We start from the raw sequence: 21,288 nt of genomic DNA, 5'->3' as shown, positions 1-21,288 counted from the left end.
TAAGTTCACTACAAAACAGTTCTGAGATCTGGGATGGGAAAACCTTGATGCTAAATATCTCAGAACTATGCTTTGAGCAGATAAAACTGTATAGTCCCAACGTCTCGATTTCTCAAGTGGACAAATGTGCATGAAAACTAGTCATCTCTCCTCGAATGAAAACAAACACTAGTAGTAGTACTGCTGACCAATCGCTGACGACGGTAAACCTGCCGAAGACCAAAACGAACAAAAACGTCATAACATTTCGTCATAAGATATGTTCGTCATAAAAACGGTTTCAGCTGGGAAGCATACGGTAAGCTTTAGCCTCCCAATTAGCATTAGCGCTGCATTACGTTCCACAGACAGGCATGGATGCAAAACATATTTCCTAACTGGAGTGTTCCACCAGGCAGGCCAGACATTTCCCCATCCAATGGGAGTGGACCCTCTGTCGGGGCTAATTACATCAAGGCTTGTGCGTGCCCTGCGTGTAAGGCTCCTCGTTTAGAGGAGAAAACATACTGATGGCTCAGGATTCTGCTGTCTTGTGCTATGAGTTCTGAGTAGACATTGCCTTCCATATCCTAACCTTGAAGCTGCAATATGTAACTTTTTGGGCAACCTGACCAAATTCACATAAAAAATGGATCTGTCAAGTCTAGATCTGTCATCCTCATTGAAAGCAAGTCTAAGAAGCGTTAAATCTGTTCTATGTGCGCTATTTCTCTGCTTCCCATTCTTGAGTTTAGTTTTTGCTTCTTTTAGTTTCTGTTTTGTACACCAGCTTCAAACAGCCGCGCTACAGACTGCTATATGGGTCTGCTAATACAGAACTAATAAAAGCCCAGTGCACTACTTTTGTGAAGAAAACCCCCCAGCATTTAACCCCACAGCTATGCACTATACTTGCTTGTTTTGTCACACACTGAAATTAGGAAAACTAATATAATTTTAGCTACCAGGAAATGGCGGATGGATTTCTGCATAGTGCACCTTTACCCATTGGGGTCTAAAATTGTAAACTGACCTTGGATCAGTGTCTCTATCACATGGGCTATTCCAGGAAACATCCTCAGCTCCAGATGTCAATTGGAGATATTGATTAATTAGGTAGAATGGGCCCTGGCTGTGGGCTGGTGAGGCGAGGGCTTTATAAGCCTGTACTGGAGCCTTGACTCTGCAGGCAATTAAAGCCCAATCCTGGTTGTGTGTGTGTGTGTGGCTCCGGGTGATTCATCTGTGTCCAGAGGCCAATAGGATAAGAGGATAGGAGGAGGACATGGCCTGGCTTTCTTCTGCTCAGCTCATTAACTCCTCAGGGCCAGCAGGGTTAGATTATCGTACTCCAGCCCTGCCTAGCTACATATCAGACATACAACATTACAACTCCTGTCTGCATCATTATCTACCTTGAACTGTGCCGATTTTTCATCTTCTTATTCACTCGTACAGTATCCCATTCAATGTACTGGTATGATACCTTGTACAATGTGGGATGTACTTCAATTTTACAGAAATGTTTAGTGGAAATTATGCATTGGATCTGCTGTGAACAGAATGGAGAGAAGTATGTGAAGTACGTTAGCATGAAAAAAGAACGGAGAAGACACGTTTTAAAAGTATATCTTAATATAAAGATTTTATTCAGTGCATTTTGTGCAGACAACAAATAATAAACAACTTGGAAGGTAGCAGGCTGAACTGGTTGTTTTTCAGTTTTATCCTGGTAGTTCGGAACACATGATCCAACATGGGGTTAATACACATAGCCTACATCATGCACTATAGCTCTGTAGTCCAGAGTTCCCCGCTGTCTCCCATGCAACAGAGGTTCACCTAAAAAAACAAAGGAAACGGAAGAAGAAAAAGAAACACGCTTCCCAGTAGCATGTTCCATATGAACAAGGTATGTAGCCGAAGGGAAACTTAGAGTACTTAGCCCACCAAAAGGGTCGTCTTTGAACACAACCGTGTTTTTGTGCAAGAAAGGGACGTTTTTTTACTTTTACAAACATGACATATCCTATAAAATGTTTAAGCCACCTAAAATTCCACAGTATTTTTTACATTTATTTAGAAAATTGTCACTACGATAAGTTACTCAAACACGAAACAAGTCCTGGGTGGGGGTCATCACCATATCCTTATATGGTGAACTGAATCAGCCAATAAGAGCCAACAAAAGGGGAGGGGGCAAGGCATGACACAAGCACTGGACTGGAGAACAGACCATGGGGACTGAAGACAGAATACAATGTAACACAACAGAAACAAAAGGACACTGAACAGTCGATTCATACCTCAACTCAACCCTAGAGCTCACCAGCAATAGATAGCCTCTTTCCCTTCAGCAAAAAACACTTTTTAGAACATTGACAAGCCTTCCTACTTCCTTTCTTCCTCATTCTCTTTGTTCACTTTTCTTTCTCTCATCAAAAATGTACACTTTTAAAAATAACTCGACACCTCCAGCTGCGCCTGTATACTGGCTTGGCTTGACTGCTTAAAGGGACAGTCTTTCAGCTCTGTCTTTGGTGTGCTGGAACCCCTTTAACTGTGGAGACGGCTACAAAAACACAAATACTGAAGAGGGCGAGAGAACAAGAGGGAGAAAACAATCAAAAATAAAAAGCTCTCCGCTAATTTGGAAAATTAGCAAGCAAAGTTGCAGCTATGGTGTCGTCGCTCAGAGTGCCACACGCTTTTCCCTTTATTTTAGTTTTATGCTAGAGAGCTCAAATCTCTTCTGAGCGTGTGCAGGAGAGCTACTGTTATATCTGGCTGCGGTTGCAGCTTGCAGCACTCCCTCATGGGGAACGGCTTCGTATTCACAGAAGCATCATGGATGACACACAGAAACAGGGTACTTCTCTACCCACTGCAGCCCCTCACCGGTTTCCCTGACCGCCTGCCTGCCCCTCACCTACCTGCCTGCCGGGTAGGATATGACCGGGTAGGATTTGACCGGATAGGTGTCTATATGATCAGGACCTATAAGTAAAACAAGTCGTTATCTGCAGGAAGTAAGAAACCTTAAAAGATGAGCTAACTGGTACACAGTCATTACCACCAGAGAGTCGCCAACAGAAAATGGGGTTCTCAAATGGCGTTTCAAAATAGCCTAGCGTTTTGCAAACAAAGTCCACGGTGTAATTTGGTTGGCTGTTGAAAGATAAAGAAAGATTGTTTGAATGGAACCTAATCGAGTGTGGTGATTGATTGGTGGTAGTGTTTAGTAGTCGTAAAGTTGTCCTGAACCGCCAATGGTTTTGGAGAGAGAAGTCTGCTTGGAAGTCACACTCTTCTGGAGGTAAGGTGTCTTCTAACGTCCGCCCCGGCCCGCCACGCCACCACCCAGCTACGTGGATTCATTCTGGCTCACCGTCTTGCCTCCGTTGAGCACGGCCGAGGCGCTTCGGGACTTGGTGGGTGTGCCGCTGCCGGAGCGCGAGAACTCTGTCAGGTCGTGGAGGGAGGGTTCCCTGTACATGGCCACTGTGGGACGGACAGACAGACAGACAGACAGACAGACAGACAGACAGACAGACAGACAGACAGACAGACAGACAGACAGACAGACAGACAGACAGACAGACAGACAGACAGACAGACAGACAGACAGACAGACAGACAGACAGACAGACAGACAGACAGACAGACAGACAGACAGACAGACAGACAGACAGACAGACAGACAGACAGACAGACAGACAGGAGAATGGTAAGACACATGGCTGCTAGTATAGATGGAGTTGAGCAGTAGAATAGAATACAAAAGAATACACTAGAATATAATTGTATTGTCCATCTGGAGATTCACATTTTCCTCTTTGGTCGGACCAAGTTATATTCTATTCTCTTCTATTGCTCAACTCCCTCTGATCCTGTCACTGTAGCTCATAACAGAATGTACACCCCTGCCATATGCACCAAAAGAATATCAGGACAAGTTATTTTTAGAGGGCAGAAAGTACTTATAGATACTGCCTTACATTAGTTATTCAGGAGCTTGTAAAAGTTAAAGCAGCGTTGTCTGCATCGTGGAAACCTTTCAGAAGAAACAAGACATTGCCTTGCTTTTTTGGTGATAACAGCAGGTTACACACAAAGCAACAAGTCAATCAACAGTGGACTTAAGTGGAAGCTGTGTGGGATCGATGCTGGGCTTATTATCCACGGCATTAAGGAACTATTATTCAGGAAGGATGACCTAGAGGTCAGGGTCCATCTCATCGCTGGGCCGGTCATCCTTAGTTCATATACGCTTTTACTTTCCTCCAATCATCCCTCGATCTCTCTCTCTACTGTATCTCTCCCTCTTTGACCTAGCACCTTAACACACACACACACACACACAAGGATGGGTAAAATTAAAGGCCATGGGCTGAGACTCGTGGACTGGAACCAGAGCGAAGAGGAGAGGGGGAGCGAGGAGCGGCTGGTGGAGATGGTTGAAATGCAGAGACGGCTCCTTAATTGGTCGGCTGGTATTGCTGCTGCCTCTGGATCTTTATGGGCTGCTGGAACAAATGCTTTTTTCTTTCTTTCTCCCCCGCTTTATTCTCTATCTCTCACTCTTTATTCTCTCTCTCTCTCTTTATTCTCTCTCTCTCTTTATTCTCTCTCTCCATCCCCTATCGAAGAACTAGATCTGGCATTTGGGTTTTGAGAGAAATGTGCCTTTTTGGCCTGATTTGTAGTTTCAGAATGAAAGCAATGTATTGAATGTTTAACATTTTCTGGAGATGAAAGCGAGCTCCCCTATTTCCTTTATTATGATTACATTATTTAGCCATTTGCGGTTTCTTGACATGAAACGATCTTAAAACAATCCTGCACAACAACTCCTGTTCCTATTATTCCCACACATTGTCATTCTCCCTCACCCTTCATACCTCTCTCTCTCTCTCTCTCTCTCTCACCCTTCATCCCTCTCTCTTCATACCTCTCTCTCTCTCTCTCTCTCACCCTTCATACCTCTCTCTCTCTCTCCCTCACCCTTCATACCTCTCTCTCCCTCACCCTTCATACCTCTCTCTATCTATCTCTCTCTCTCACCCTTCATACCTCTCTCTCTCTCACCCCTCATACCTCTCTCTCACTCTCACCCCTCATACGTCTTTCTCTCACCCTTCATCTCTCTCTCACCCTTCATCTCTCTCTCTCACCCTTCATACCTCTCTCTCTCTCTCACCCTTCATACCTCTCTCTCTCTCTCTCTCTCACACACACCCTTCATACCTCTCTCTATCTATCTCTCTCTCTCACCCTTCATACCTCTCTCTCTCTCACCCCTCATACCTCTCTCTCACTCTCACCCCTCATACGTCTTTCTCTCACCCTTCATCTCTCTCTCACCCTTCATCTCTCTCTCTCTCACCCTTCATACCTCTCTCTCTCTCACCCTTCATACCTCTCTCTCTCTCTCTCACACACACCCTTCATACCTCTCTCTCTCTCTCTCTCTCTCTCTCTCTCTCTCACACCCTTCATACCTCTCTCTCTCTTTCACCCTTCATACCTCTCTCTCTCACACACACACACCCTTCATACCTCTCTCTCTCTCTCCCTCACCCTTCACCCCTCATAGTCTTTCTCTCACCCTTCATACCTCTCTCTCCCTCACCCTTCATACCTCTCTCTCCCTCACCCTTCATACCTCTCTCTATCTATCTCTCTCTCTCTCTCTCACCCTTCATACCTCTCTCTCTCTCACCCCTCATACCTCTCTCTCTCTCACCCCTCATACCTCTCTCTCACTCTCACCCCTCATACATCTTTCTCTCACCCTTCATCTCTCTCTCACCCTTCATCTCTCTCTCTCTCTCTCTCTCACCCTTCATACCTCTCTCTCTCTCTCACCCTTCATATCTCTCTCTTGCTCTCTCTCTCACCCTTCATCTCTCTCTCTCTCTCTCGCTCTCTCTCTCTCTCTCTCACCCTTCACTCTTTCTCTCTCTCTCACCCTTCATCTCTCTCTCTCTCACCCTTCATACCTCTCTCTCTCTCTCTCTCTCTCTCTCTCTCTCTCTCTCTCCATACCTCTCTCTCTCTCCCTTCATCTCTCTCTCTCTCTCTCTCTCTTTGCGATCATTCTCTGGCTATTGCTCTGTTTGGGCCCACTGGTCGGGCTGTTAAATGCAACCCGGTGATCTCAGTGAGCAGAGATGTGGATTTTTAATGAGCTACTGGTCGATTGGTCGGTGGATAAGAGCAGACCAGCCAACCTGGGAGAGAAAGCATCATCGTCATTACAGCTGCCTGTTTGCTGTGCCTTTCTGCCCTTGTGAAAAAGGGGTTGAAAGGGATTCAATGCCCAGTGCATCACTCTCCAATGCCCTCCTGCCCTCATTTAGGCAGTACAACTTATTTGACTTTTTTAACCATGATTTTCAGAACGTACATGAACGGGATAAAAATGTATTTGTGACACTCTCTCTTTAGTCTGTAAATTGTAACCATAAAAGGAGCTTGGAACTGACAGATCCAAATGACAGAACGACTGAACGTCTGATCAGATTTTTTTACATAAATTGCTAGCCGCTCGGTGCTCATTTCTCGTCGGTTGAGTAATTTGGGTCGCTAGTGGTTCTTTTACTTTGAGGAGGAATTTTCATCTGAAAGCTCATCCTTTCATCTTGTGGAAGTGGAGTACTGATGCTTTCTCGTACAGGTGAGCCTGTGGGTTGATCTAGATGAAAGAGGTTTGGCCTTTTTAACATGAACAGATCCATCTATCCAGCACCCAATCATACCCCCTCTTTCCCTCTCCTCCCATGAGGCACCTGGCCTGGTTGGCCATGACATTAGCGTTAAAAAGCCTAGCTGTCACTATTCAAAACAGGCAGAACTTTATCATTCCCGCAGCTTTTTGCCATGGACATTGCCCCTGCCTTTTCCACTGTCTGGCTCCAGTGAAGTATGAATCGCTTTTGGGAAGTGCTCAATAGCCCTGCCTACACACCATCACCTCCGAGCAGAACACTCAGCAGCAGGGTAGCTGAGAGCAGCCTTTCTCCAGGCCGTAGGGAGATACTACCCACATTGAGGGAGGGGAAGAGAGGGAGAATAGGTAAAAGGAACAGGGACATTTAATCAAAGAGAGGCCTTGTGTTTTTTTGGGGAAAGTATCCCATTCATACAAATAACTGCTGCCAAAGCTCAGTGCTCCAGGCCATAGTGAATCACCAATAAACGTTCAATTGCAATGTAACGTCCTTGGGAGAATAATAAACAAACTTATTTTTTAAAGTAAAGTTTCCTAAGAAACCTTTCCCCATTTTTCTCCATTGTCTTCAAAATAGAGCCAAGCACCATATTGTTAAAAAGATGGACAGACTCACCTTTCAAAGGCTTGGGAAGGAAGTGGCCTGCTGGCTTGTTCTTCTTCACATGGTTTCCCTTCATTATCTCCCCCTCTTTATTCAGACCAAGATACCAGCCCCTACCAGACTGCTGCTGTCTGTAGATCATGGAGGAGTAGGTCACGTAGTAGTTCTCAAACACTGACTCTTTGAACTTACACTCCGGGGTGAAGTGTTCCTGAGGAGAGAGAGAGGGAGGGAGAGAGAGAGAGAAGACAGGATGAGCCTTGGCTGAAGGAGAGGGGTGGGACACTGATGAGGGAGGTTTTAAGAGTCCTTCTCATCTCTTGATTTTTAGTAAATGAGAGGCACTGAGATATGAAGCATCATTACTTAAGAACAGGAGGTGAAGGCAAGACTCAAACGCACACCCTTTCTCAGAGAGTACACACACTTACACACACTAAAGGGTTGAACGATCCTTATACAGCATCTGATTCAAGACATGCAGCTCTCAATGCTTACAAATTACCACGGTATTTTCAAAAGCTTCTATGTTCATCATTGCAGCAAATAATTCATAGCTTTATGCCATTGATACAAAGTACCGTTAATTAAACATTAGATTAAACGTTAATTATAATTTTACTCTGCAGTTTTAATAGTATATGGGACAATTAATAATGACATTTGTTGGAGGATGTTCCCTCTGCAGATGCTTTGTAATAGAAGACATGATTACTATGTATTAGTAAATCCTTCACCAAACTATTGCCCTCTCCTAGCAGCGGGAATCAACAGGTTCAGATGGTCTGTCTGTCTGTCTGTCTGTCTGTCTGTCTGTCTGTCTGTCTGTCTGTCTGTCTGTCTGTCTGTCTGTCTGTCTGTCTGTCTGTCTGTCTGTCTGTCTGTGTCTGTGTGTGTGTGTGTGTGTGTGTGTGTGTGTGTGTTTTACAGAGGTTATGTAATGTCCAGGCAGAGGCTCCCCTGTCTCTCATCCACTAATGAATTGGCTGTTCTAAGGAACACAGAACATAATCTACAGGTGGCTGCTGGGACTCTATTGTCCTCTAGTCTCTCTCTCTCTCTCTCTCTCTCTCTCTCTCTCTCTCTCTCTCTCTCTCTCTCTCTCTCTCATGTGTGTGTATATGCATGCATGTGTGTGTATATATATACACGTGTGTGTGTGTGTGTGTGTGTGTGTGTGTGTGTGTGTGTGTGTGTGTGTGTGTGTGTGTGTGTGTGTGTGTGTGTGTGCGTCCTCACAAGCAGACGTGCCTGTGTGTATTGCACACCATTTTGTGAAGTCGTCTTTATTGTAGTTTTCTATAATATAGGGAGATGGAATTATCTGTTGAGACAACCGCTGCTATACTACCGTACTAAAGCACTGTTCTTCCTGCTTTCTCTGTCGTCTCCTAATTACCTTGCAACTGTTTTCTGCCTGGGAACCATCTATGCATTCAGTCTATAGTGGAAGAAACACCATTAAACTAAACCAGGGGTTGGACTTGGTTGGAAGTTATGCTGGTTTCTCACTCTTCTTGTCTAATCAGGAACTAATTTACACCTGGGACAACTGTCACAGGTGTGACAATGAGCCGACATTGCTTATGATGCGCGCTTCTGCCTAATTGATTAATTGATCCTGTCATTTCATTGGCTGACTGTTTCTTTAAATAAGATCTCTTTGTTGTTTGAGGGGGAAGTTTCCATGAGGCTGGTTGTTAGTGTGTGACTGGCTGACTAAGTTGAGAGAATACATTAGATTTTTCTTCATTTGAAGTTGAATTAATGTTTAGGTAGTGCTTCCCTTGACCCTGCACCAGAACCTGTTTTTGTTAGTATATTAAATGTTGGTCTCTCCTGTGTGCTCCTTGGCTAGGCTTAATACCGAAGTGTTGAGGTTTTGATTAATGGTGAAGGAGAAAATAACTTGCAACCGATTGACTTTATTTTGTCACTTTAAGAACCTGTATGTTTTGCCTCCTGAGTGGAGCAGCGGTCTAAGGAGTCATTACATGTTTCGGAGGATGCGTGGCTCTCGATCTTCGCCTCGCCCAAGTCTGAAGGGGACTTGCCGCGATGGGACAAGACTGTAACTACCAATTGGAAGTCACGAAAAAATGATTTTTAAAAAACAGTTACCTGTATGTTCGGCAAATCTTGGGTGTTGTAGGATCGGCTACCCTTAGGGCTCTACTTAATCCGCATCACTGAAGTTCAGCTTTGCAGCGTGATTGAAATTGAAACCATGTTCCCGTTTTAGCGGAGACTGCGTTCACGGTAAATGCTGCATATGTCGGCTCAATGGGAAGAAAACGTTGCTTTTCTATCGCGGAATCTAATCTTCACAGATTGAATAGAGCCTCTAATTTCTCTCCCGCCTCGCACAACAGGCATGTGGACTCTATAAATCAATGACATTGATCAATCAAGTAATCACCAGGGAGAAAGGAAAACCTGGAAAAAAGATTTTACTACACTGGGTTAAACTATAATGGCAGTCCTATGGCAACTTGGCAAACGCTTTAGAAAGGAGTGAATTGACATGTTTTTCAGACTGGGACAAGCTAGAATTGCTCATTTGTACCACAGTGGATGTCAGTCATAAGATGGATGACTGGTCCTGGACCACATATCTGTTGTGATCATGACGAACTATCACCAGTGGAGTAAAATGAAAGATACCTTAATTGAAAATGACTCAAGTGAAAGTCACCCAGTAAAATACTACTTGAGTAGTCTTAAAGTATTTGGTTTTAAATATACTTAAGTATCAAAAGTATAAATCATTTCAAATTCCCGTATATTAAGCAACCCAGAGGGCATGATTTTCTTGTTTGATTTATTTATTTACGGATAGCCAAGGGGAACACTTCGATAGTCGGACATCATTTACAAATGAAGCATTTGTGTTTAGTGAGTTTGCCAGATCAGAGGCAATAGGGATGACCAGGGATGTTCTCTTGATAAATGCGTGAATTAGACAATTTTCCTGTTCTGCTAAGCATTCAAAATGTAACGAGTTCTTGTGGGTGTCAGGGAAAATGAAGCTTTTCCCTGACACCCAAAAGAACTCGTTACATTTTGAATGCTTAGCAGGTAAAAGTACATTATTTTCTTTAGGAATGTAGTGAAGTAAAAGTTGTCAAATATACATAGTAAAGTACAGATACTCAAAAGAAAATGACTTAAGTGGTACTTAAAAGTATTTTTACTAAAGTACTTTACACCACTGACTATCAGTCACCCAGTCATCAATAATGCCATCAGGCTTTCCCAACATAATACTACTCTCTGGAGAGTTCCTATTCAACATCATTATTCCTCAAAAAGAAACAAAAGGGAGTGCAACACTAGATTGAATGCACATTTTCGTGTTTGTGTAGTCATACATTCACTCCCACTCTGGGCTGGAGTCTCTACACTTACAGTTAAAGAAAATAACTCCGTTCTCTGTGTATTCACACTGCCTTTGAATGAGGACTCAACTCTTTTGCCAGTTCACTTCACCTATTTTGTGGTCTGAGTCCTCTTTGCATTCACATTACTATGTTTAGAAAGGAACCAAGATCTTTTTCAGACATTCAGCATTGATGTAGCGTTGTGCTAGCATTGATTTGTGGTTAGTGTTTTCTGAAATCCTTGGGACGTCCCTACCCTGAATCCTAACCTTAACCCCTACCCTTACCCTAACCTAAACTTAACCCTTACCTTAACCATTTTAAATGGCAACTTCAATGGTGTAATGTGAGAGTTGGGACATAATAGCAAGGACCTTGATTTTGTACCCTATGTTGTGATTCTCACCAAATATGTTGTCTTCTCACACTATTCAAACCCCACAATCAATAAACAGCTTATGAAGCTATCTTAGCTCAACATATCTATAGATCAACATATTGCAAACAAATAATCTGAGCATCGTGTCAGTACAAAACTGTATTTTTGAATTTCTGTGCATCCTTGACAATCTCTAATTAATATCCGTAAACAGCACACTTTTTCCCCACGAACCTGCACATCATCTTCTCCCACCAGTGTGAGGGGTTATGGCAGGGGAAACGGTGTTGCAGTAGTCTACTGTGTGGTGTGGGAATAATGACAAGCGAACCTGGAGAGCTTTGTGTTCACATTGCCCTTTTGAGACTACCTCTCAAAATGGTCTCAGTTCGGTTTGATCCAGGGCTCTTTTGAGGGTTCTGAGATCATTTGGAGTGTTCACACTCCACCCCAAAAAATTAAGGGAACCACACTGAGTTCACAAATTGTCTGAAATGGACCAAGTTTGAAAACACCTTCAGTGTAGATAAATATTCTCATCTCATCTCTCATCCTCCCTTGTCCCTGTCACTCCCAGAGCCAGCCCTGGCCCAGACCGTGGTGACAGGAACACTGCTGTTGTCAGACGGCGCCGGTGACATGGCACCTCCATGGAGACTTCCTGTCAGCTCAACCCTGGCACACCGCTAAGCTACCATGACACTGAAGGAGAACACTAGAAGGGCTAAGGACCCTATTCATACTTAGGAAATGTACGCTTTCCTACGTACTTCACAGTAGTTGGTATTCAGCCAGGCTTCCCCCAAAAATTAACAAAATTAATAAAATAACACATATAAAATAATGTTTATTTCGTCTCTCTGTGTTTCATAATTTTCCTTTAACTCTCAAGAGGCTGAATGCATCTGAGCGAGATAAACAGCGCCCCTTTGTCTCTGTATGTGTAGGCCATCTATCTGATGCTGTCTGGTCATAAAGAGTATGACATTGTTGCCGCCCATAGCATTGAATGCAACGGAAGCCAGCGAGCATTTGGCCTCCCTTGATAAAAACAAGTATAAAATAATAGCCCTATGTGATTGGAGGGCATCCCTTGACAGTTTTTTTGGTGCGCCAGGATCATTCACAGTTGAGCTCACTCAATTTAGCTTTGCTATTATTTTGTACTTTTTATTTATCAAGGGAGGCGAAATTTGGATGATGTTGAAATGGTGCTGGAATAGTGGAGGCAGCTCCTGTTTTCTTTGCGACTTGTGGTAACTCTCCGTGGTTCTATAGTTGTTTAGAAGTCGGAAAATGTTGGAAACATTAACTTGCTTGACCATGCTATAGGCCATGAATCTGTTTGTTACATGTAATATGCTTTGTGGACTTCACCAAACAGAAGTTGCTCTCCGATTTTGTGATGAAACAAAGGTGTGGTTGAATTTATTCTGCCACTGTGTCTTCTTACTGTCTCGGCCTGAGGCCTATATATCACGGTCCCAAGGCATATGAACTAACAGGTTATAAAGCAAACAACGCAATTATCACAACACATAGGTTGTAATATGGCTTTTTTTCCCTGGCTTGGCTTCCCCAGTGATTTTACCCACGCACCACTACTGTTAAGACTTACCTGCAGGTGCGTAATGGGTGCGTAAGGGGCCCCTAAATGTGGAGTATGAAATAATTTTTACATACATTTTTGCTATCATTATTTTTTTACATCCATTATTAGACAGTGGCAACGCGGAACACTAATGATTATGAACATGGTCTTTTGCCTGCTAATGCCTGCAATACAGTGAAGAAAACGATATGACAACAATAACGTCTAATGTAACTGGCCCCTCTAACAGTACAACTGGCCCCAGCTTGGCCCCCCCAGTTGAAATGGTCTAGTTCCGCCACTGCAATTAAAGAAAGTCATGTTAATACACGCATATTCGTAAAAAGGTTTTGCACCAATTTGGTAGATCTAAAAATACTCTGACCTTGTATATTATTTAGGGTTATCAAAGTACTCATGAATAATAAAAAAAACTTGAAATATTGGAAGGTGAGTGTAGTTTACAATAGGGGTTGAACAGTATTCCTATAAATCTGTCCTAATAATCCTCACTAATCATGGAACTGTGATGACAACGGACCAGTCTTCGTGAACCGTGCGCCAGGCTCCAGGTTTAAACTGCGACTGTACATATGGTCTGTGTTCCATAATGATTCAAATAGGCTACATGCCCCAGTTGATTGCACAATTTGTAATACGTTAGCCTAATATGATCCACTATTGCTAGCGATCCTCAAGAACAACCACACTAATGTGACTGAGGTAAGGAAGTTAAACTAATGATGTAATGGAATGATGGGAAATGTAAGGAAACTAACACTAACGTGACAGTTCTAAATGTATGCAGGTATTACTAACGGTGGCTACCGAAATTGTAAAAAAAAAAATACAGTGAAGACTGGGCATATATTTTAAACTTTTCTAGATATCATAAATCAACTCATTACATCCCTGCAGGTTGTGTTCGTGTCGTAGGTGAGATCTTGGTAGGCTATACGCGGCCTTGTCTCAGGGTAGTAGGTTGGTGGTTGAAGATATCCATCTAGTGGTGTGGGGGCTGGGCTTTGGCAAAGTGGGTGGGGTTATATCCTGCCTGGTCGGGCGGGGCCACAGTGTCTCCCGACCCCTCTGGAGCATTTCTCCTGTCTTATCCGGTGTCCTGTGTGAATTTAAGTATGCTCCCTCTAATTCCCTCTCTCTCTCTTTCTCTCTTCTCTCTGAGGACCTGAGCCCTAGGACCATGCCTCAGGACTACCTGGCCTGATGACACCTTGCTGTCCCCAGTCCACCTGGTCATGCTGCTGCTCCAGTTTCAACTGTTCTGCCTGCGGCTATGGAACCCTGACCTGTTCACCGGACGTGCTACCTTGTCCCGGACCTGCTGTTTTCGACTCTCTCCAACTGACATTTACTCCTGAGGTGTTGACCTGTTGCACCCTCTACAACCACTGTGATTATTATTATTTAACCCTGCTGGTCATCCATGAACGTTTGAACATCTTGGCCATGTTCTGTTATAATCTCCACCCGGCACAGCCAGAAGAGGACTGGCCTCCTCTCAGAGCCTGGTTCCTCTCTAGGATTCCTTCTAGGTTCCTGCCTTTCTAGGGAGTTTTTCCTAGCCACCGTGCTTCTACATCTGCATTGCTTGCTGTTTGGGGTTTTAGGCTGGGTTTCTGTATAGCACTTTGTGACATCGGCCGATGTAAAAAAGGGCTTAATAAATACATTTCATTGATTGATAAGGCCAGCATTTCCTAAACTTCACAGTAGAAAAGGTGATGTCCTGCAGTTTACTGTCATATTACCGGTTTCACATTTGTCTCCAGCCATCATAAGGTAAAATATATCTAAAACAATTGTCATTTACATTTACAATCCCCTTAACCAAACGGCTAACTCAGTCACCTAGGTTTGGGGCTATACTGTCATTTGCAATGCAATATTAGGAAGGTGTTCCTATGGTTTGGCATACTCAGTGTACGTCGGTAACTAGTTGCTTGACAAAGTCCTAAAATTTCAGAAGGATTAAAAAAACACCCTTTGGTGTCAAAATGGCCCCCTTGCTGGTGCTTTTTTAAAGTGTCCTAGTTGTATATGTATATGCATGCAGGCTGCTAAATATCTTTTGTCGTTAACCTGGTCATCGACAGTCTGCTCTAACAAGACGCCAAGGAAATCAAGGACCGTTAGGGGAGAGGCCATGTCTGCTGCAGTCAGTTCTGCCTTTGATGACAGACTGAGCCCAAGCTAGCCCCCAGGGTGTCTGTACTGGCTCTCTATGTCTTGGTCTGTGTCTGAACTAAATGACAGATGAAGAAGTCTTTGACTGTTCTCACTTCTGAGAAGCAGGGTAACTGAGACTTCTTCCCTCTGTAAGGAGTACAGTCCTCAACCACTCTCCCAGAAAATGCTCTTCACAGTTTAAAAAGATTCACCAGAGATTGAGTTTTCCACTTATATAACTGTTCCGTTAGCGCACGACCATGGCTAATGCTTCGGTTTGAAGGTCAGATAAAACCAATTAAACCCTAGTACTGAAATGCAAATCTGCTTTCGGAGAGAGGGATCGGATTAAACTCGTTTGAGTTCTATCTGGTGAAAGGTAATTCATTATAATTGCGTTAATAAAATCAACAAAAACACTGCAGGGGAGGCTACAAACGAAGAGGATGCTGAAATGGACTGTTATTTTCCCAAAATACTAAACTGGGTTGAATGTTTAAATGCATCAAATTTAAAACCTGGGACAACAACATCCTGAAAACAAGTGTCAACAGCCTAAAGAGCCATTAATGGTGATCTTTCTCCTAATGCTGTGCGCTTTATTTCCCTGTGCTTTGGCCATGCATCAACCTGCCTCTCTCTGACCGCCAAGCCCAGGCATTTGTCTTGCCGTGTGGAGGCAGAGAGCAGTTAGTTTAAAGCTAGTAAGTTAGCGCAATACATCTGCTCTTGTTCTCTATTTTTCTGTATGTTTTCCTCTCTCCCTCGTTGCTCTTCAACCCTTTCTCTCGAGTCCCCCCATTCCCCATTACTCACTTCCCCAATCTCTCTTCCCGCTCTCCTGCCCTTCCTTCCACATCTCCCTCTCTCTGTGATCACCATGGCAAGCAAACAGCGTATCGAGCATGGAGAGGCGAGGCAGTATTAATTCCTGTGCCGTGCTCTAACAGCTTGGTGGGAAAACGATGGGCTGCTCAGCTTTTGAGCCAGGAGTCCTGTTCTACCTCCATTAATGAGCTTATGTGGATTTGGCTCGCTGCAGTCACCCTGGAGTGGAGTGAATGGCTATGGATGACAGGCGCATACAGATAGACACAGACACATTGAGAGCCAAATGGAAGGGATTGCCAGCCTCGCCTTATTGAACTAGATTGGGTCTATGGAGGACAGAGACATTCAGATAGACACAGACACTTTTAGAGCCAAGATGGAAGGGATTTCTAGAAATCCCTGTTCTATTCTAAGGAAGACAGAAGAATCTGACACAAGGAGGAGCCAAGATGGAGGGAAACCCTAGTCCTATTCTATTGGAGTCTCTCTGACAGAGGCAGCTGGATCCACATGACTCCAGCGGCTGCATCAGTTTCTCCTTCAGTCAATAGTAATGGCTGGTGTTCAGTGAAACCCACGGTGCGGTGAAAAAAGGCCAACACCATTTTAATCACGACTGTCCAGAGCTTGACGGAGCAAAACACATCTTGGCAAATTGGAGCGAGGGAACATTATTTTAGAGAAAGAAAAAAACGAGAGAGGAGAGAAAAAGCTATCTGCATGGAAATGATCTGCCCTCCTCTCCTCTCCTCTGCTCTCCTCTCCTCTCCTCTCCTCTCCTCTCCTCTCCTCTCCTCTCCTCTCCTCTCCTCTCCTCTCCTCTCCTCTCCTCTCCTCTCCTCTCCTCTCCTCTCCTCTCCTCTCCTCTCCTCCCCAAGCCTGGATATCTATGACTGGTGGTTTGGGTGCATGGACTTAAAATTATCTCATTAGAATACATGGCTTTACATGGAGCACAGGACAATGCAGAGAGGGACAGCAGTGAGCTGATGAGTCCCCCTGTTGAAATGCTGCACAGCTGGAAGACTTCACACACATCAAGGGGCTGAGAGCAGAGAGATATGCTTCTAGTATAGGCAGCTATTATTATAGTGTACTGTGCCGACAGTAACAATATCATTCCGTAACAGCCTACAGTATTAAAGCCCTATCACATGGAAAATCAATGAGGCTAAATGTGACCAATGAGATTAAAGATAAAAGAGAGTCATTTTTTTGGAGTGTGTCATGTTGCCATGGCTGAAAATCAATCTTAGATACATGTCAAAGCTGTGATTAAAAGGGGGTGTGAGAGAGAGAGAACACACACACATCCTTACTGTGTACCCCTCTCACCCCCTCACCGCCCCCTATCACCGTAGCTATGGGGGGCTCGTGTTGTGCACTGCAGTCAATGAGTTATGTTGGTGGGAGCTTTATGATCCATATCTTATTTGGTTTTATTGTGACTACAACATAGGGAAACCCCACGGTCTCACCCCTCTCCTCCCTGTCAACATCCCCACCCCTGCCTCACTGTACCTCCCCTCCCACATAGGGTATCCCCTGCCTCGGCGGTGACTGAGTGAGTGTGTGTGTAAACGTGTTAGACAGAGAGTGAACAAGGGAGATGGGTAAGGGAGTATGTATACGGGAACACATGCAAGAGCTGGTTGTTGTAATGGTGTGTTTATGTGTGTGTGAGAGAGAGATAAATGGGTAGCTCACCCCCTTGCTCTTTTTCACTGTTCTCCTATCTTCCCCTCTGTCCCCATATATCTCTCAACCTCATCATTTTTTCAGGCACTCTCTCAGCCTCCTTTAATCATATCTATCACTCTCTCTGTTCCTACATCCATCTATTTTAAAGGACATATCCCATTCCTTTAAGAGGTGTCTTTTATGCTCACTGATTCCCTTTAACCCTCTCTCCACAGATAAGTATACAGCACCCGCAGTGTCTTTCACCATAAACCCTGCTTACATACAGACTTACATACAGACATTTTAGTCATTTAGCAGACGCTCTTACCAAGAGGGACTTACAGGAGCAACTAGGGTTAAGTGCCTTACTCAAGGGCACATCGGAAGATGTTTCACCGAGTTGGCTCGGGGATTCGAACCAGCGACCTTTTGGTTACGGGCCCGACGCTCTTAACCACTAGGCCGTACATACTGTACACACATAAACACACATACTCCTCTTCATCAGGCATCACAGACAGTTCTCTAGAACCTGGTGGGGGGGTTCAGATTTACAGCAGTGGAGGGATATCCCAGTACAGGTTAGCGATAGCGCCTTAACACTTTACGACCCAATAGCTTCAGCAAGGGGGGAGACGTTTGCTTGCGACTGAGTGTGACATGCTGCATGAGGTTTCCCCAGCCCATCGGTAATATCAACACACACACACACACACACACACACACACACACACACACACACACACACACACACACACACACACACACACACACACAGGCATAAAACAATACAAGCACTACAACACAATACTACAACCCTGTGAGTTTTATAGAGGGTAATGCATATTCAATGCCTTGCTGTAGCCGTGCCAAGAAACAAAACACAATCAATTACCATTTACTCTGAAATTGCAATCAAATGAATGCACAGTAGTAATTAAAACCCAATAATGTTCCCCCGAGGCGAGGCAGTGGAACGAGAAATAAAGGCATAATGGATCTGATCTTCACTGTAAGAATATTGGCGCCATTCTTCACGCCCGAGCACAAATCGATGCTGCCAGTCCTGTGTCTGCGCCCAGTGCCCATATCCTACTAACTGAAACGACACCAATAGAATCAAGGCTGAGCCGTGTACTGGTGTCTTTACAGCAGTGTCAAAGCCTGGGAGACTCACAAAGAGAATGGCGCCGCCGCCGCTCACTATCCTCTCTCCCAAACAAATCTGTCTAAATGCCTTCCCTTTTCAATGTTTTTCACTATTTTAATATTTAGTCACTGAGTGGCAGTGGAATAAAAAACACTTTTCTCTCTATCCCCAGATAAAAATAACATTTACAATGTGTTAATTTGTTCAAAATAGATTTGGAGGCTCTAAGCTGGTGGAAAAGCTCTTGCAAATACAAAATACAAACACACACTCATACAGGCACAAAACACACACTCATACAGGCACAAAACACACACTCATACAGACACAAAACACACACTCATACAGGCACAAAACACACACTCATACAGGCACAAAACACACACTCATACAGGCACAAAACACACACTCATACAGACACAAAACACACACTCATACAGGCACAAAACACACACTCATACAGGCACAAAACACACACTCATACAGGCACAAAACACACACTCATACAGGCACAAAACACACACTCATACAGGCACAAAACACACACTCATACAGACACAAAACACACACTATGGCTGGTTAATGACTCTCGAGAGGATCCCTGCGATAGGGACAGCTATTTTACAAAGGTATTGTGCTTCTGGGTGGAAAAACAGGGGTGCATATCTCATAACCTTTTTCCACCATGCAAACACACACATACTCTAACATACACACAGGTACGGATGCCCACAGGGACAGAAGAAGAAGAAGAACAGCATTAAAGCAGTACAACTTCACACCTCCATTCTTTCACCTTTTGTCAGAGTAACCAAATTATTTTCAAACACTGCTGAACTTTTGCCAGTGTAACCAAATTATTTTCATACACTGTTACACAACCTCCGTATGTTATGTAAGATCTGCAAAATTCAAACATATGATAATTCGGAAACCCAAACTAGAACGTTTCCATTCCTTTTATATGTTATTGCCTCCATACCCACTAGTCCCCCCCCCTAGACTCAGACTGGAGCCCTAGTGACATACTCTACTCCCAGTGACCCACAGCTAAATAAATGACCAAACTTCAAAGGCACCTTTGAAAAAATATCATAGACACTATTAAGACTAGCTAGTCATTTTAAAGAGAACATTGACGTCAACATGTACACTCCGATGTCATCATTTGTCACAGAGAAACACTATTAAGGAATTTAAGGAAATGCACAGTAACATGGCTAATTTTCGATAGCCTACCTGATTACAAAACATACCATACAGAACATCGACAAACACTGTAAAACCATTTACCACATCTTGGTGACAATGGTGTGTACGAGGATCGTTTCCCTTCGACAACATGAAAAGCCTGTTTTATCATCTATCTGTATTTTTCAGCAACGGTGAGTCAAAACGGCTGTGACAAACTGTGAGGAGCTGAATATTACATATGAGGCCGGATGAAAAACAGCTAGAAAGGGGCAGAGAGGAGAGTAGACAGGATAAAGGAAAATTCATGTTTAATTGATTCCCTCTCTTCCCACACATTGTGACTCCTCTGGATTCATACATTTTCACTGGTGCATTCTGCGTCACCCACACATGTACTGAACACTCTTCCTCTCGCTCCTTCCTTTCACACATTCTCTCTCTCACGTGGACAGAAGAACATGGGCACACAAACACCCACAACCCCAGTAGGTGAAATGTCAAATATCATAATGAGTCTGCAATGATATGTACATGTATTACACATACATTACCAGTCAAAAATTTGGACACACCTACTTATTCAAGGGTTTTTCTTTATTTTTACTATTTTCTACATTGTAGAATAATAGTGATGACATCAAAACTATGAAATAACACATATGGAATCATGTAGTTACCAAAAAAGTGTTAAACAAATAAAAATATATTTTAGATTCTTCAAAGTAGCCACCATTATGCTTGAAGACAGCTTTGCACACTCTTGGCATTCTCTCAACCAGCTTCACCTGGAATGCTTTTCCAACAGTCTTCAAGGAGTTCCCACATACGCTGAGCACTAGTTGGCTGCTTTTCCTTCACTCTGCGGTTCAACTGTTCCCAAACCATCTCAATTGGGTTGAGGTCGGGTGATTGTGGAGGCCAGGTCATCTGATGCAGCACACCATCACTCTCCTTCTTGGTCAAATAGCCCTTACACAGCCTGGAGGTGTGTTGGGTCATTTTCCAGTTGAAAAACAAATGATAGTCCCACTAAGCGCAAACCAGATGTGTATCACTGCAGAATGCTGTGGTAGCCATGATGGTTAACTGTGCATTGAGTTCTAAATAAATCACTAACAGTGTCACCAGCAAAGCACCCCCACACCATAACACCTCCTCCTCCATGCTTCACGGTGGGAACCACACATGCAGAGATAATCCGTTCACCTACTCTGCGTCTCACAAAGTCATGGCGGTTGGAACCAAAAATCTCAAATTTGAACTCATCAGACCAAAGGACAGATTTCCACTGGTCTAATGTCCTTTGCTCGTGTTTCTTGGCCCAAGCATGTCTCTTCTTCCTATTGGTGTAATTTAGTAGTGGTTTCTTTATAGCAATTCGACCATAAATGCCTGATTCATGCAGTCTCCTCTGAACAGTTGATGTTGAGATGTGTCTGTTACTTGAACTCTGTGAAGCGTTTATTGACTGTTGTTTCTCTTTGCTTATTTGAGCTGTTCTTGCCATAATATGGACTTGGTCTTTTACCAAATAGGGCTATCTTTTGTATACCACCCCTACCTCGTCACAACACAAC

The 21,288-nt window shown here is 43.7% G+C and overlaps 1 protein-coding gene across 8 annotated transcripts in view; it reads right to left on the bottom strand.

The window, feature by feature from the left end:
* Positions 1-1,596: 1,596 nt before the first annotated feature.
* LOC106611730 (fibroblast growth factor 13) overlaps positions 1,597-21,288 on the bottom strand; it is a 169,686-nt gene continuing 149,994 nt past the window's right edge. For all 8 annotated transcript variants that reach the window (XM_014212242.2, XM_014212243.2, XM_045723916.1 and 5 more), the window contains 2 exons: positions 7,329-7,527; positions 1,597-3,480 (listed from right to left, as the gene is read on the bottom strand). In XM_014212242.2, coding sequence (XP_014067717.1) covers positions 3,344-3,480; positions 7,329-7,527 — 336 coding nt within the window. In that variant the 3' untranslated portion in view covers positions 1,597-3,343. The remainder of the gene's footprint in view (positions 3,481-7,328; positions 7,528-21,288) is intronic.

The sequence above is a fragment of the Salmo salar genome, chromosome ssa09, assembly GCF_905237065.1.
Source record: "Salmo salar chromosome ssa09, Ssal_v3.1, whole genome shotgun sequence".
In the NCBI taxonomy this organism is placed as follows: domain Eukaryota; kingdom Metazoa; phylum Chordata; class Actinopteri; order Salmoniformes; family Salmonidae; genus Salmo; species Salmo salar.
This window is presented reverse-complemented; position numbering and strand designations above follow the sequence as displayed.